Here is a 19,166-nt window from a genome sequence, read left to right on the forward strand (position 1 = left end):
CACTACTGTCATTCCCCAAATTTTTATTTCATAAATAAAACACTCATGTCTAACCATAACAAGGCTCCTTCCTTTAGACACATATGCTTCACCCCTATGGATAAACACAGCAAACAAAATGTCATATAGCCACACCACCTGTTTGCAAAACAAAATAACACTCCAAGCTACAATGCAACTCAACGTGTTGTCACTTTTCCAAGGTTCATCAGGAGTATGGTAAGAAGCACAGAGTACTCAGCTCAATGTTGTCCCAGTTCAAAGAATGCTCAGTGGCCAGATAACTAACGATGTCTGCGGTCAATCCCCTCTCTGGTGTGATACTGTATCACACCAGAGAGGGGATTGACCCCAGACATCATTCGTCTACCTCCGCATGTGAAGATAATAGAGCATAAGGATAGATTATTAGTAGTTAGAGTGAATTTACATTAGTGCATATAGACCTAGAGAAGCAACCTACATCGATTTGTCTCGCCATTTATTCAAGACATATAGATTTCTTCTTACATTTCATATTCTCTCTATCCCACCTACTGAACATCTTATCACCTCCCTGCCAAAAAGTAGGGCCATATAGGGTTAGCAGGGTGAGCCGCGTTGAGCGGGGGCGCCATTGCACAGGTTTTTAAGGTGCCAACCTCCACTAGTAGGTAGGGATACTCAGACCAGTACAGGTGCAGGCACCTCCCTATGGTGTTCATTTCTATATTTTGTCTGGTGTTGGTGTTGTGCTTTTTCATTTTTTTCCTTTGATTTTTCTGTATTGTTGTTGATATATTATAATAAAGATTGATATTTTATCTAAAGTGTAAGAATATACGGTGAGTTCCTTAACTTTTACATCCTAAATTATGTTTTCAAATCTTATAATTAGTTCTAAAGATAAATGTTAATTTTATACCTTTATGTCATTGATTCTCAACTACCCCAAATGCCATTTTCTGCCTCCATGAAGCAAGAAGTTTGGTGTAGGTGGCTGATATAATTATGGTCCCTTGTAATAAGTTTGCTCACATATGTTTACTGCTTTGGAAAGCTTCCTTGAACAAGGCTGAGATAGGTTTGCCTTCCGTATAAAGTTCATGTTACCCCATTATTCTAGGAAACCCTAGCTGAAAAACACGAATATGAACAAAACATTTTCCTGACTGCCTAATTAAAATTTATGGACAACTTTTTTATTTTACTTTACATTATGTATCCATGCCACCTACTTCATAGTGTGTAATTTTTATTGTGGATGCTGTCAATATTAAAGCATTAAGAAAATCAAAATATGCTAATAAATCAAATAATATTACAGTATTATAGAATTGTCTTGGTTCCTAGAATATGTAAAAAATCTATTTTGATTAATCTGGTTATTTATTTTTAGAACATTTTTAAATCTGAAGTTTACATTGTTGCCTTGATGGCCACATTGATGTTGGATAAAAAGAAACTTTTAAACACAAAAACCTATATAATTTAAAGCCATAGCATCTAAAACAAATTTTATAGAGATGAAAAATTTCCTCTGTTTCAGCAGCTATTGTAGAGACAGGTTGCCCAGCTTAGCAACAGAGATCCTTTTGATGCCCTGTGACTCCCTTGGTTCGCCTTATTCTACCTTACTGGCCTGACCAATATGATCTCAACCTCTGCCTTTAAACCTCTACCAATAATTCATTTACCCATATCTGATGAACACCAAGTACCTTTTTAGGTGGCACTTCCTCAGATCATGTTTATCTACCTAATGTGAATTGTGCGTTGAATGACACAGCCTTATTACCATGTCTTATGTTTTAATTTATTAGATTTTGTATTATTTTCACCAACAGTACATACCAATAAAACCTCTTGTGTGGGTTTCTTTTGTTGTCCATGATAATCGCTAAGTGTTTTGCTTTATAAAACATCAATAAAATTATTTGAATAATTGAAGATAGAAAATAAGATCTGGAAAGATTCCTTTTTTTATGTCCATTTTATAGTTCACATATACAGAATGTGTTATAGATTGTAGAAAGAACCTATGGTCAAAAATGTGAAAGTGTTTGCCAGCTGGATTTTTTTTTTTTATAAGGGGCTCAGAGTGGCTTAAGAAGTAAAATAAACAATACTCACTCTCACCAATCCCCTGCTACACCCATTCTGACACTAAAGGCCCCGTCTCACATAGCGAGATCGCTAGCGAGATCGCTGCTGAGTCACAAGTTTTGTGACGCAACAGCGACCTCCATAGCGATCTCGCTATGTGTGACACGTACCAGCGATCAGGCCCCTGCTGCGAGATCGCTGGTCGTGTCAGAATGGCCTGGACCTTTTTTTGGTCGTTGAGGCCCCGCTGACATCGCTGAATCGGTGTGTGTGACACCGATCCAGCGATGTCTTCACTGGTAACCAGGGTAAACATCGGGTTACTAAGCGCAGGGCCGCACTTAGTAACCCGATGTTTACTCTAGTTACCAAAAAAAACAAACAGTACATGATACTCGCCTTTCGGTGTCCGTCAGGTCCCTTGCCGTCTGCTTCCTGCTCTCACTGACTCCCGGCCGTACAGTGAGAAGTGAGAGCGCAGCACCGCTGACGTCACCGCTGCGCTCTGCTCTCAGTGTACGGCGGCTCAGTCAGAGCAGGAAGCAGACGGCAAGGGACACCGAAAGGCGAGTATGAACTGTTTGTTTTTTTTGGTAACCAGGATAAACATCGGGTTACTAAGCGCGGCCCTGCGCTTAGTAACCCGATGTTTACCCTGGTTACCCGGGTGCTGCAGGGGGACTTCGGCATCGTTGATGACAGTTTCAACGATGCCGAAGTCGTTCCCCTGATCGTTGGTCGCTGGGGAGAGCTGTCTGTGTGACAGCTCCCCAGCGACCACACAGCGACTTACCAACGATCACGGCCAGGTCGTATCGCTGGTCGTGATCGTTGGTAAATCGCTTAGTGAGACGGGGCCTTTATCCTGGGATTTCTTGCCTGTCGAGACAGAAGGAAAATGTAGAGACCTGAGAAAACTACAGCTGAAGCAGCAGGGAATCTGTGAGGATGGGTATCGTCTTTTTATGGTTTTCTTTTTTAACCAATCTGAGCCCTTTGTAAAAAAAAATACATATATGATCTTGCGTTTAGGAGAAAAAATAGTTGCCTTTCGTTTAGATGCTACAAAAAATGGATACAGGTGCAATTCCAACCCTGATTATGTCACACAGTTCTGTTAGAGCAAAATCTGTTCAGCTTGGGTACAGGATGCTAAGATACGGAGTTCCTCAAGGAATCATTTCTATATGTTCCTTTAGGTTCTAGTTCTTACTCATTCTTGCTTCTTAGCTCTTCTAGTTTTTTAGTGAGGAAACTCCACTTAAACGGTGTCTCCTCTACATGCTGGGCTTCATTGCGTTCTTCTGGAGGCTCTGCCAATACTCCTCTTGCTTCGGAGCGTTGAACAGTATTTTGTTGCCACCTGCTAGTGAATACATTCCAGAGTGCGGAGGAACTTTTCTGTGGATGGTTGTCTGAAGTGCATGAAGATGGGGTCCTGCAGAAAAGCAGTAAACCTTGTCAGTGCTCCCAACTAGTACCACCAATGATTTACCTTAATCAGCGCCACACAAGTTGATATTTACTCTTCAGTTGTAATCTCCGGTTCTTGTTCAACTCTCCCATCTGTTCCATGTTCTTCTTCTTTAGTGAACAAAGATGTTACAGTTTTCCAACCAAATGTTCCTTGAACCTGGAAACAATATGTACAGTACTGAAATATTGATCAATATATAATATATAGATGTCATACAATATACTAAACATCAATCATCAATACCAACATTTCTGATTAAACATTAAAATAACTCCTTATCTCTCTAACTTTCACAGATAACAAACAAAATGTCCATACATTTTAATTGGAGACTGAAATTAAAAACAGAATAAGAATTAACACTTCCTCATTCTGAGCTGTAAATGTGTAACATGTAAATGGTTATTCCAGTAAGAAAGATCACATTTCAGCTTTAAATGCAGTCATTGGATAACACCTTAAAGTTATAGTCTACTGTGCTATTCAGACATGTCAAAGGCCCCCATACAAGTTAGACTAATGTTGGCCAAAGCCACCGTTACTAGTTGACTAGGCTGACAGTCTATACATGGTGCCTCTCATTCTATCGTCTGACAGTCTGATGTGTATGGGGCCCTCCCAACTCTCTCAGCAGATACACTCATGGTAGAAAAGTTCAGTTGCTGATTTTTTTTCTCCTAGAGCAAGGGTCCCCAACCTGTAGCTCGAGACACACACGTGGCTCGTGGGCCTGTGATGTGTGACTCACGGCTGTCTGCCAGCTTGGTGCATTAGCACCAGGAATAGCAACTAGCTATTAAGAGTCGATCTCAAGATGGGTCATTTGTGTATAGTCCTGCACAGAAGAGCAGATCTGAATGGGGGTAGGATAGAAAACCCTGGAGCTTGACATACTGCCTTGGTGTGATTTCAGTGGAAAAGCTTTGACTGTCATTATACTGGTAGTAAGGGGTTCTGGGTGTCACAACTGTAAGTAGGGCAGGAGCTAGATGTGGTGCGTGACCCTGTTTCATAGCTGAATGTGGCTTTTAACCCCTTTCTGACCTCGGACAGGATAGTACGTCCGAGGTCAGATCCCCTGCTTTGGTGCAGGGCTCTGCGGTGAGCCCGCATCAAAGCCGGGACATGTCAGCTGCATGTGATTCACCCGCCGCTATTAACTAGTTAAATGCCGCTGTCAAACGCAGACAGCGGCATTTAACCGGCACTTCCGGCCGGGCGGCAGGACATGAGCGCATCGCCGACCCCCGTCACATGATCGGAGGTTGGCGATGCTTCTGAATAGTAACAATAGAGGTCCTTGAGACCTCTATGGTTACTGATCCCCGGCAGCTGTGAGCGCCACACTGTGGTCGGCGCTCACAGCACACCTGTATTTCTGCTACATAGCAGCGAACAGCAGATCGCTGCTATGTAGCAGAACCGATCGCGTTGTGCCAGCTTCTAGCCTCCCATGGAGGCTATTGAAGCATGGCAAAAGTAAAAAAAAAAAAAAGTAAAAAAAAAATGTGAAAAAAATAAAAAAAATATAAAAGTTTAAATCACCCCTCTTTCGCCCCATTCAAAATAAATCAATAAAAAAATAATCAAACCTACACATATTTCGTATCGCCGCGTTCAGAATCGCCCGATCTATCAATAAAAAAAAGCATTAACCTGATCGCTAAACAGCGTAGCGAGAAAAAAATTTGAAACGCCAGAATTATGTTTTTTTGGTCGCCGCAACATTGCATTAAAATGCAATAACGGGCGATCAAAAGAACGTATCTGCACCGAAATGGTATTATTAAAAACGCCAGCTCGGCGCGCTTATATTTTTTATAAGCCCTCAACCGACCCCAGATCATGAAAAATGGAGACGCTACGAGTATTGGAAAATGGCGCAATTTTTGTTTTGGGTTTTTTTAGCAAAGTTTGGAATTTTTTTTCACCACTTAGATAAAAAATAACCTAGTCATGTTAGGTGTCTATGAACTCTTACTGACCTGGAGAATCATATTGGCAGGTCAGTTTTAGCATTTAGTGAACCTAGCAAAAAAGCCAAACAAAAACAAGTGTGGGACTGCACTTTTTTTGCAATTTCACTGCACTTGGAATTTTTTTCCCATTTTCTAGTACATGACATGGTAACGTCAATGATGACGTTCAAAAGTACAACTCGTCCCGCAAAAAATAAGCCCTCACATGGCCAAATTGACGGAAAAATAAAAAAGTTATGGCTCTGGGAAGGAGGGGAGCGAAAAACGAACACGGAAAAATGGAAAATCCCAAGGTCATGAAGGGGTTAAGGTCAGAAAGGTTGGGGACATCTATCCTTGCAGGTAAGCTTGCCCTTGAAGAATCTGCCAGTGGCTCTGTCATAGAGAACACAGGAGCATGGGCTCAAAGTGAAAATCTAAGGTGTATTAGGCCTTGTTCACACTATCCTTTTTTTGCTGCGGATTTTTCAGCTGCGGATTTGGAAAAACCGCAGTGCAAAACCGCGGTGGTTTTCACTGCGGTTTTTTGTGCGGTTTCTACTGCGGATTCCACTGCGGGTTTCCAACTGCACTTTCCTATTGGTGCAGGTGGAAAACCGCTGCGGAATCCGCAGAAAGAATTGACATGCTACTTCTTTTTTTCCGCAGAAAATCCGCGCTGATTTTCAAGCGGAAAAACGCAAAGTGGGCACAGCGGTTTTTGTTTTCCATAGGGTAACATTGTACTGTACCCTGCATGGAAAACGGCTGCGGATCCGCAGCTGCAAATCCGCTGCTGCAAATCCGCTGCGGATCCGCAGCAAAAACCGCAAAGTGTGAACACAGCCGTTGGGTATGGCTCCACGGTACGGCTTGCCGGCGGGATCGCCGCAGCGGCAAAGCCGCTCGGCGCTAAGCCCCGCCCCCTTTCTGGGACGCGATAGTGCCGGATGTGTACAGTACACATCCGGGATCATCGCACCCCTCGCCATAGGGCCCTGTGATATGCCTTGCGGGGACGCTGCGTCCCCGCAAGGTGTACGGACATGCTGCGTTCTGAAAAGACGCGCAGCATGTCCGGAGTCGCAGGGCCGCCGCGTGCGGGTTTCCACGCATAGTGGAGACGGGATTTCATAAAATCCCCTCCACTATGCAGGAACATCTGGACGCTGCTTGTTTGACGCTGCAGCGTCAAACAAGCAGCGTTTACGTACCGTGGAAACATACCCTTAGGGTATGTGTCCACGTTCAGGATTGCATCAGGATTTGGTCAGGATTTTTCATCAGTATTTGTAAGCCAAAACCAGGAGTGGAACAATTAGAGGAAAAGTATAATAGAAACATATGCACCACTTCTGTATTTATCACCCACTCCTGGTTTTGGCTTACAAATACTGATGAAAAATCCTGACCAAATCCTGATGCAATCCTGAACGTGGACACATACCCTTAGGGCATGTCTCCACGTTCAGGATGGCCGGCGGTTACGCCGCAGCGGCGAAGCCGCTCGGCGCTAAGCCCCGCCCCCTTTCTGGGACGCGATCATGCCGGATGTGTTAACTCTTCACATCCGGGATGATCGCTCGCTCCCATAGGGCCCTGTGATATGCCTTGCGGGGACGCTGCGTCCCCACAAGGTGTACGGACATGCTGCGATCTGAAAAGACGCGCAGCATGTCCGGAGTCGCAGGGCCGCCGCGTGCGGGTTTCCACGCATAGTGGACACGGGATTTCATAAAATCCCCTCCACTATGCTGGAACATCTGGACGCTGCTTGTTTGACGCTGCAGCGTCAAACAAGCAGCGTTTACTTACCGTGGAAACATACCCTTAGGGTTCGGTAGCAGTTTACAACAATATGTGTGAATTTAAGTATACACTGCTTACCTAAAATATGGATCAGCAATATCTATTAAGCTGTGCCTGCAGATTTCAATCACAGGAAATCTGTGACTCTACATTCTAAACAAAGGTCATTCACACCAAAGGTACTTTTCATACAATTTTGTGCCACATAAATCAGCATATAGAAATCTCTGAGTGGGGCCTAGTGTTTAAGTCACTGAATAGAGGACTATAGCCCATTTATTTTTAACCTCTTCCATACTTGGACACTTTTATTTTGCCCCTTTTATGTTTACCTCCTCTTCTTCCAAGTGTGATTATGTTTGTCTTTCATCAAAAAGGCTAAATGCGTTAATAGTTTCATGATTGAAAGAAGACACAAATTTCACTCAGTACAACTTATTCCCTAAAATGTTGATTCATAAGAAGGCAAAAAAACCAGATGCTAACTGTCCTATATTAGCGGAAAAATGATTTTCCAGCTCCACATCCAGTAATCAGGCTAATTCCCTAGATCAGCATCCCATCAGAGATTCTTGTACCATAACTATAATATTATCTCTTTCAAGTAATGCATCCAGACCCTTCTTGAACTTTTTTAGTGAATCAACCAATACACCATGTGGCAGAGAGTTCCATAGTCTCATTGCTTATACGGTAAATAATCACCATCAGGCGCGGACTGGGCCGGGTGGCAAAGGGGCATGTGCCCCCCCGGGCCGGTCACCAAGCAGCTGATTCGGGCTGCTGGTGGCCGGCGCTGTGTTCTCTATGTCCTGACAGCGGCCTCACAGTGGAGCAGACACGCCCCTGCCCCCTGTGTGCGGCCGGCTGCTGAGGAAGAGGGAACACTGCTGCATGTAACTGCTGGAGATCTGCATGTGGACGGCTCAGACATCAGTGAGTACCTTCAGCTCTGTGTGTGGAGAGGAGATGGACGCTGCTGCTCACCTCCCGATTAGTCCGGGGCCGGTCCCTATAGTATCAGTGGCCGCTCTGCTGATGCTCACAGATTTATTGCAGGAGTCTGAACTTTCACCCTGTCAGTGCCAGGTCATCGGCTCCAGGGTCACCAGACTGCAGGAAAGTTCAGTCTCCTGCAATAAATCTCCCTATACTGAGAGTGAGCAGAGACTGTCTACAGAATCCAGCACTGGAGTGATCAAGCCTGAACCTGGTGACTGGACATCACATGCTGTATACATGGCCCTGTATATACACAGTGCATGTATGGCCAGGGCCAGGTGCAGGATTGATCCATCCAGTGTATATAGCATTGTGTACCTGTGCCTATAGTATACCACTATCAGGGGCGTAACTACAGAGGTTGCAGCGGGGCCCGGAGTGCTAAGGGGCCCCTAAGCACGCTGAGCTACAAAATGGGCCGCCGGCCCTCTAAATCCTCTGCACAGGCCCTGGTGCGTGCTCTCTTGGTGAACGCGCTGACCAAGGCCGTGGCGGCCCACATGAGCACAGCCCTCGTTCTTGCTTGCGTACATGGCTGCCGCCTTTGTCAGTGAGGGAAAACAGGAGAGCGCACGCACCAGGGCCTGTGCAAAGGTTTGAAAAGGCCGCCACCGCACGCAGAGATGCCTGAGCCTTACTGTGTCTGACCCTGGTCAGAACCAGTGTCAGAGAACAACGCTCTCCTCACCAATCCCTGGCCGGCATCTGCTCCACGTCCTCAGCACCTCCGATGCTGGCTGGACAGTGGACCCTCCTCATCCTCCCCTATCTCAGATGAGACCCAAGATGAAAACTTTTTTATGTATATGCAGCATTTGCAGTTTGACCTGTCTAATGTATATTGACTGTTGTATATGCAATATATAAGTGATACTGCGATTATATACCGCAGTAGCAGTATCACCTATATAATGTATGTACAGCAGTCTATATACATTATATAGGTGAAACTGCGGTACATACATTATATAGGTGATACCACTGTGTGTAATATACTGCGACCGCTGTGTATAGCCCATATAGGTCAGCCGCAGTGTGTGTATGTATGTATATGTGTATATATATATATATATATATATATATATATATATATACACACACACAAACTGCAGTCGCAGTTTCACCTATATAGTGTGTGAGTGAGTGTGTGCATGTATGTATGTATGTGTGTGTATGTATGTATATATATCTATATCTATCTATATCTATCTATATATATATATATATATATATATATATGTGTGTGTGTGTGTGCATGTATGTATGTGTATATACATATGTGTGTGTGTCTATGTATGTGTGTGTGTATGTATGTGTATATATATATGTGTATGTATATATATATATATATAATATATATATGTGTGTGTGTGTGTGTCTGTATGTGTGTGTGCGTATGCATGTATATGTGTCTATGTATGTATGTGTATGTATATACATATATATGTGTGTGTGTGTGCGCGTGTAATTATGTGTCTATGTATATATATATATATATGTGTGTGTCTGTGTGCGTGTGTGTGTATATATATATATATATATATATATATATATATATATATATATATGTTATACACACCACTTATTTTTCGGATTATAAGACGCACCCCAAATAATAAGAAAAAATATTTTTTCATAAAATGGTGGTGCTTCTTATAATCCATGCGTCTTATTGCTTACTGGGAGTAGTGGGTGCAGTGAAGGGGGGTCTCAGGGTCGTTGCTGGAGGAGGCAGGAGTGGGGTGATGCTGCAGGCCAGGATGAGGGGGGCTCTGATGTGCGACGTGATGGTGTGGGGGGGTCTTGTGCTGGTGCATGTCCGATGCTGCTGCCGGGTGTCTCTGGGTGCCTGGCGGTTGCTGGCCGGAGCTGCGGGTGTCTCCGGGGCCCAGCAGCGCTGCGTGGGTGTCCGGCGCTGCCATTTTGCGACAGGCCAGAGCCCCGGTAATTCCACGGTTCCCTGTGTGTGTGCGGTGGACTCCGAGAATATGGCCAAGAATATGGGCTAATAAAGAGTCCACTGCTTAAAGGGATTGTCTCCCACTAGGATAACCTCGTCTTAAACTGAATGTCTGGCCCCGATAAATTAATAAAGCCTATACTCACCTGCCGTGCCGCGCCGTTCCCACAGTGGCTGTTATGTGGTGTTATGCCACATGTTGCCTGGAACCAATCAGTGCTGGTGTCACTGTCTCTGCCTTCAGACAAACTGAACATGAAGAGGAAGTGCAGGATGAGCTGCTTGATCCCGGACGTCCTCTTCATGTTCAGTTTGTGCGAAGATTGAGACTGTGACACCAGCACTGATTGGTTCAGGGCATCACGTGTCATAACACCACATCACAGCCACTGTGGGAACGGCGCGGCACAGGAGGTGAGTATAGGCTTCATTAATTTATCGGGGCCGAACATTTAGGGGTTGTCCTAGTAGTGGACAAGCCCTTAAATATTTGGTGCTGCTCAGATATATATATATATATATATATATATATATATATATATATATATATATATATATATATATATATATATATATACACTCACCGGCCACTTTATTAGGTACACCTGTCCAACTTCTTGTTAACACTTAATTTCTAATCAGCCAATCACATGGCGGCAACTCAGTGCATTTAGGCATGTAGACATGGTCAAGACAATCTCCTGCAGTTCAAACCGAGCATCAGTATGGGGAAGAAAGGTGATTTGAGTGCCTTTGAACGTGGCATGGTTGTTGGTGCCAGAAGGGCTGGTCTGAGTATTTCAGAAACTGCTGATCTACTGGGATTTTCACGCACAACCATCTCTAGGGTTTACAGAGAATGGTCCGAAAAAGAAAAAAAATCCAGTGAGCGGCAGTTCTGTGGGCGGAAATGCCTTGTTGATGCCAGAGGTCAGAGGAGAATGGGCAGACTGGTTCGAGCTGATAGAAAGGCAACAGTGACTCAAATCGCCACCCGTTACAACCAAGGTAGGCCTAAGAGCATCTCTGAACGCACAGTGCGTCGAACTTTGAGGCAGATGGGCTACAGCAGCAGAAGACCACACCGGGTACCACTCCTTTCAGCTAAGAACAGGAAACTGAGGCTACAATTTGTACAAGCTCATCGAAAGTGGACAGTAGAAGATTGGAAAAACGTTGCTTGGTCTGATGAGTCTCGATTTCTGCTGCGACATTCGGATGGTAGGGTCAGAATTTGGCGTAAACAACATGAAAGCATGGATCCATCCTGCCTTGTATGGAGCATCTTTGGGATGTGCAGCCGACAAATCTGCGGCAACTGTGTGATGCCATCATGTCAATATGGACCAAAATCTCTGAGGAATGCTTCCAGCACCTTGTTGAATCTATGCCACGAAGAATTGAGGCAGTTCTGAAGGCAAAAGGGGGTCCAACCCGTTACTAGCATGGTGTACCTAATAAAGTGGCCGGTGAGTGTATATATATATATATATATATATATATATATATATATATATATATATATATATATTGCTTGCATGGTGTAAATCTAAGTATCTGCGTATATACACTGCACAGTACCACTCCTCCTGTCCTGTATATATACACTGCACAGTACCACTCCTCCTGTCCTGTATATATACACTGCACAGTACTACTCCTCCTGTTTATATACACTGCACAGTACCACTCCTCCTGTCCTGTATATATACACTGCACAGTACCACTCCTCCTGTTTATATACACTGCACAGTACCACTCCTCCTGTCCTGTAAAAATATACTGCACAGTACCACTCCTCCTGTCCTGTATATATACACTGCACAGTACCACTCCTCCTGTATATATACACTGCACAGTACCACTCCTCCTGTCCTGTATATATACACTGCACAGTACCACTCCTCCTGTTTATATACACTGCACAGTACCACTCCTCCTGTTTATATACACTGCACAGTACCACTCCTCCTGTCCTGTATATATACACTGCACAGTACCACTCCTCCTGTATATATACACTGCACAGTACCACTCCTCCTGTCCTGTATATATACACTGCACAGTACCACTCCTCCTGTCCTGTATATATACACCGCACAGTACCGCTCCTCCTGTATATATACACTGCACAGTACCACTCCTCCTGTCCTGTATATATACACTGCACAGTACCACTCCTCCTGTTTATATACACTGCACAGTACCACTCCTCCTGTCCTGTAAAAATATACTGCACAGTACCACTCCTCCTGTCCTGTATATATACACTGCACAGTACCACTCCTCCTGTATATATACACTGCACAGTACCACTCCTCCTGTCCTGTATATATACACTGCACAGTACCACTCCTCCTGTCCTGTATATATACACCGCACAGTACCACTCCTCCTGTTTATATACACTGCACAGTACCACTCCTCCTGTCCTGTATATATACAATGCACAGTACCACTCCTCCTGTATATATACACTGCACAGTACCACTCCTCCTGTCCTGTATATATACACTGCACAGTACCACTCCTCCTGTCCTGTATATATACACCGCACAGTACCGCTCCTCCTGTATATATACACTGCACAGTACCACTCCTCCTGTTTATATACACTGCACAGTACCACTCCTCCTGTTTATATACACTGCACAGTACCACTCCTCCTGTTTATATACACTGCACAGTACCACTCCTCCTGTTTATATACACTGCACAGTACCACTCCTCCTGTCCTGTAAAAATATACTGCACAGTACCACTCCTCCTGTCCTGTAAAAATATACTGCACAGTACCACTCCTCCTGTCCTGTATATATACACTGCACAGTACCACTCCTCCTGTATATATACACTGCACAGTAACACTCCTCCTGTCCTGTAAAAATATACTGCACAGTACCACTCCTCCTGTCCTGTATATATACACTGCACAGTACCACTCCTCCTGTATATACACTGCACAGTACCACTCCTCCTGTCCTGTATGTATACACTGCACAGTACCACTCCTCCTGTCCTGTATATATACACTGCACAGTACAGTACTGCTCCTCCTGTATATACACTGCACAGTACCCTCCTCCTGTCCTGTATGTATACACTGCACAGTACCACTCCTCCTGTCCTGTATATATACACTGCACAGTACTGCTCCTCCTGTATATATACACTGCACAGTACCCTCCTCCTGTCCTGTATATATACACTGCACAGTACCACTCCTCCTGTCCTGTATATATACACTGCACAGTACCACTCCTCCTGTATATACACTGCACAGTACCCTCCTCCTGTCCTGTATGTATACACTGCACAGTACCACTCCTCCTGTCCTGTATATATACACTGCACAGTACTGCTCCTCCTGTTTATATACACTGCACAGTACCACTCCTCCTGTCCTGTATATATACACTGCACAGTACTGCTCCTCCTGTATATATACACTGCACAGTACCCTCCTCCTGTCCTGTATATATACACTGCACAGTACCACTCCTCCTGTCCTGTATATATACACTGCACAGTACCACTCCTCCTGTATATACACTGCACAGTACCACTCCTCCTGTCCTGTATATATACACTGCACAGTACCACTCCTCCTGTCCTGTATATATACACTGCACAGTACCACTCCTCCTGTATATACACTGCACAGTACCACTCCTCCTGTCCTGTATATATACACTGCACAGTACCACTCCTCCTGTCCTGTATATATACACTGCACAGTACTGCTCCTCCTGTTTATATACACTGCACAGTACCACTCCTCCTGTCCTGTATATATACACTGCACAGTACCACTCCTCCTGTCCTGTATATATACACTGCACAGTACCACTCCTCCTGTCCTGTATATATACACTGCACAGTACCGCTCCTCCTGTATATATACACTGCACAGTACCACTCCTCCTGTCCTGTATATATACACTGCACAGTACCACTCCTCCTGTCCTGTATATATACACTGCACAGTACCGCTCCTCCTGTATATATACACTGCACAGTACCACTCCTCCTGTCCTGTATATATACACTGCACAGTACCACTCCTCCTGTCCTGTATATATACACTGCACAGTACCACTCCTCCTGTCCTGTATATATACACTGCACAGTACCGCTCCTCCTGTATATATACACTGCACAGTACCACTCCTCCTATCCTGTATATATACACTGCACAGTACCACTCCTCCTGTCCTGTATATATACACTGCACAGTACCACTGCTCCTGTCCTGTATATATACACTGCACAGTACCACTCCTCCTGTCCTGTATATATACACTGCACAGTACCACTCCTCCTGTCCTGTATATATACACTGCACAGTACCACTCCTCCTGTCCTGTATATATACACTGCACAGTACCGCTCCTCCTGTATATATACACTGCACAGTACCACTCCTCCTGTCCTGTATATATACACTGCACAGTACCACTCCTCCTGTCCTGTATATATACACTGCACAGTACCACTCCTCCTGTCCTGTATATATACACTGCACAGTACCACTCCTCCTGTCCTATATATACACTGCACAGTACCACTCCTCCTGTATATATACACTGCACAGTACCACTCCTCCTGTATATATACACTGCACAGTACCACTCCTCCTGTATATATACACTGCACAGTACCACTCCTCCTGTCCTGTATATATACACTGCACAGTACCACTCCTCCTGCCAATCCTGTTCCTGTCCTGTTCTCGGATAATAATAATAATAATAATAATTTTATTTATATAGCGCCAACATATTCCGCAGCGCTTTACAACTTATAGAGGGGACTTATACAGACAATAGACATTACAGCATAACAGAAATCACAGTTCAAAACAGATACCAGTAGGAATGAGGGCCCTGCTCGCAAGCTTACAATCTATGAGGATAGGTGACATTGGTCTTTGGGAGGGTTAATATTGGTTTATTATTTTCAGGAATACTATGGGAAAATAAAATATATATATATATTGGAAAACACATTTAAATGGATTATACCAAGTAATCCCCTTTCCCGAGAACTTTGTAGTTGCTGGGGTCCGACCGCTGGGTCCCCCATGATCTCGGGAACCGGCGCTCTAAAGAAGCGATCAATCGTGGGCACTGTGGTGACATTCACACATAGCTCTTCAAATAACGCCTTTAAGAGGAGCGTTGAAGGGCACAACACAGTATAGGAAAATTCACTGATCGGGTGTGGGGGGAGTGTTAAGGTACCGTCACACTCCGACGCTGCAGCGATATAGACAACGATCCGATCGCTGGAGCGTCGCTGTTTAGGTCGCTGTAGAGACGTCAAACACAGCAACTCCAGAACGATGCAGGAGCGATCCTGTGATGTAACGGTGACTCACTTATCGTTCTCACAGGTCGTTAGCTCCATGTAAAACATTGCTGGCATTGTTGCTTTTGATGTCAAACATGACGATACACGCCGACCTGACGACCAAATAAAGTTCTGGACCTCTAGCTCCGACCAGCGATATCACAGGGGGATCCAGATCACTGCTGCGTGTCAAACACAACGAGATCGCTATCCAGGACGCTGCAACGTCACGGATCGTTGTCGTTCTCGTTGTAAAGTTGCTGAGTGTGACGGTACCTTTATAGTCTGTGGGCTGGTGGGGTTTGTGTGGCATTGCTCCTTTTTTGTCCCAGTCCGGCCCTGGACAGCTCTGCAGGGAGGCTGCCATACTTTGTACTGGTTTTACTCCCTGCATATTGTGGGGCAGCTGAAGGGTTCAGGTAGCAGTGTCATCGCCCTGTGTTGTTCTGTAGCCCACATCCCCACACTGACTATATACAGTGGGCAACTAAGGGGTAGACAGCAGTTCCTTATGAATAGTAGGGTCAGTGGGTAAATGTGTCTACCTGTTTTACAATGGTATGGCCCAAATGTGAGCTGAGGTAAAACATTGCCAGAAGCTAAGAGGGACCAAGCTTTCTTCTCTCTAGCCTCTGACATGTCCATACACAGGCACTAATGCCCTCACACTTCTGCCAGTATGTACTGCCGTGTGTGTGGCAGTAGTTTTTCTAATAGTCTTATCACACCTGTCTGCCTTACTTCCTTGAGGAGGGATGGGAACCAAAGTTGACGTGTTCTAATATTGAAATCCCATTTCCCAGCTCTGGAAATTCACCACTTACGGTTGGAGGATTGGCAGTGATTGCATGGTTTAGAGGAGCACACTTCCATTTATAAGGGGTTGTCCCCGTCAGGCTGGGTTTACAGGAGGGATACCCTCCGCGAGGCTGGAGGTTGTGGTGTGTATACAGAATGTAAACTTCACTCTTGTGAACCCAGCCTACAACTAATTATGTAATGGTGCATGTATTACTAATGCAGATGACGTTTGCGTGTGTCGCCATTTCTAATTCATCTATATATTTTACTATATTATACTGCTCTGTAGTAAGCTCCGTTCTGCGCCCATATGTCTGTAGTAAGCTCCGTTCTGCGCCCATATGTCTGTAGTAAGCTCCGTTCTGCGCCCATATGTCTGTAGTAAGCTCCGTTTTGCTCCCATATCTCTGCAGTAAGCTCTGTTCTGCTCCTATATCTCTATAGGAAGCTCTGTCCTGCTCCCATGTCTCTGAAGTAAGCTCGGTTCTGCTCCCTTATCTCTGTAGTAAGCTCGGTTCTGCTCCCATATCTCTGTAGTAAGCTCGGTTTTGCTCCCATATCTCTGTAGTAAGCTTGGTTCTGCTCCCATATCTCTGTAGTAAGCTCGGTTCTGCTCCCATATCTATGCAGCAAGCTCAGTTCTGTTCCCATATCTCTGTACCAGCCTGTTTTTAAAGCCTGTTATGTCTGCTGCTTTAATGCAGTGGCCAGAGGTAAGCAGGGAAAAGGAGGGCCACCGCAACTCGAGGGCCACTGCCTTGTGATTGCCCCCCAGGCTGAAAAGTGCCAGCCAGCCCCTGATCACCATACATGATTATGATTAAAGTGGTTGTCCGGTCTAGAATGACAAGTCTGCAGCCTCTCTGACAAGTGTATTGAGCAAAGCCTCGCCCACTGGCCATGAATTTGCATCTTACATACTTGACTGCCGTTCCTGGCACAGACACCAGCAAATCCTCGCAGCACACGCTGGAAGGTTTCACAAGACTGCATCACACACAGAGTGACTGGACTGCAGACTTGTCATTCTAGATTGGACAACCCCTTTAAACCTTCTTAAAGGGAACCTGTCACCCCGTTTTTTCCGTATGAGATAAAAATACTGTTAAATAGGGCCTGAGCTGTGCATTACAATAGTGTATTTTGTGGACCCTGATTCCCCACCTATGCTGCCGAAATACGTTACCAAAGTAGCCGTTTTCGCCTGTCAATCAGGCTGGTCTGGTCAGATGGGCGTGGTGTCTTCCCCCAGATCTTGCTTAGTTTTCCGTTGGTGGCGTAGTGGTTTGCGCATGCCCAAGTCCAGAATCCACTGCACAGGGGAGGGAAAAGAGCGCGATCTGCGCTATTCCCCTGGTGATCAGTGGGGGCGGCCATCTTCCTGTGGCCGCGCGTGCGCAGATTGAGCGCTCTGCTGCCCGGGGCTTCAGGAAAATGGCCGTGGGATGCCGCGCGTGCGCAGATGGAGATCGCGGCGGCCATTTTCCTGAAGCAGAGTTCGCATCTCTGCTTCAGGAAAATGGCCGCCGTGATCTCCATCTGCGCACGCGCGGCATCCCACGGCCATTTTCCTGAAGCCCCGGGCAGCAGAGCGCTCAATCTGCGCACGCGTGGCCACAGGAAGATGGCCGCCCCCACCGATCACCAGGGGAATAGCGCAGATCGCGCTCTTTTCCCTCCCCTGTGCAATGGATTCTGGACTTGGGCATGCGCAAACCACTACGCCACCAACGGAAAACTAAGCAAGATCTGGGGGAAGACACCATGCCCATCTGACCAGACCAGCCTGATTGACAGGCGAAAACGGCTACTTTGGTAACGTATTTCGGCAGCATAGGTGGGGAATCGGGGTCCACAAAATACACTATTGTAATGCACAGCTCAGGCCCTATTTAACAGTATTTTTATCTCATACGGAAAAAACAGGGTGACAGGTTCCCTTTAATGTTAGACATAGAAGATCAACATTTGTCATCGATGTTAACCTAGTTTTAAAAAGATAATTAGAAAGATCTTGGCCCAAGTGTATAACCTTACATTTATCTACACTAAATTTCAATTTTATAACTCAAATGACGTCCACGAATAATGTACTCGTAACTAGAAGTTGGAGTTTAGTACTTCAAGGAATACATACTTCACACAAAATTTACCACTAAGATATAACCATTGGTAAAAAAACGAAGTACACTAATAAAGGATAAAACATACAAATTTTGTTGATAATGATATTAAAAAATGTATTTTTTGTAAAAAAAAAACACAATTACAAATAAAAGTGCTGGAATAAAAGAGGGATTATATTCACTACATCTCAAAGGGATCCCACATACAGTAACGTCAAAATTCCACAATTCATTAATTGGCCAAAAACAAAATTATTAGATTACCAATATATTTCCAGGCCACAAAACCATGTCTGACTGGAAAGATTTCTGGATCAAGTAAATAGGGCCCTAAATTTATGCCAAAAAATGAACAAATAAAGCAAAGTGAGTGAAATGCAAACACGAAAAATCACCAAATATACCACATTTGATAATCAAAAATAGTCAGTTACCAATGGTTAGTTTATAAGTGGAGCGCCCCCATGGGGCCGTGGGGTACTCGGTACCGGGTCCTTCGGTTCACAGGGGGATGTCACGGTGGCTGACCCGGTCCGTGGCCCTGGGACGTCCGTGTAAAAGGGGAAAGGTCTTTAAGGGGAATGTTCGTGACGCCA

The 19,166-nt window shown here is 44.9% G+C and overlaps 1 protein-coding gene across 1 annotated transcript in view; it reads right to left on the bottom strand.

The window, feature by feature from the left end:
* Positions 1–2,949: 2,949 nt before the first annotated feature.
* The window catches only part of C3H1orf232 (chromosome 3 C1orf232 homolog), a 41,958-nt gene continuing 25,741 nt past the window's right edge, over positions 2,950–19,166 (bottom strand). Inside the window, exons 3-4 of the mRNA XM_077299546.1 lie at positions 3,612–3,718; positions 2,950–3,523 (exon numbers count right to left, since the gene is read on the bottom strand). Of these exons, the coding sequence (XP_077155661.1) occupies positions 3,295–3,523; positions 3,612–3,718 (336 nt within the window). The 3' untranslated portion in view covers positions 2,950–3,294. The remainder of the gene's footprint in view (positions 3,524–3,611; positions 3,719–19,166) is intronic.

The sequence above is a fragment of the Ranitomeya variabilis genome, chromosome 3 (assembly GCF_051348905.1).
Source record: "Ranitomeya variabilis isolate aRanVar5 chromosome 3, aRanVar5.hap1, whole genome shotgun sequence".
NCBI classification, from domain to species: Eukaryota; Metazoa; Chordata; class Amphibia; order Anura; family Dendrobatidae; genus Ranitomeya; species Ranitomeya variabilis.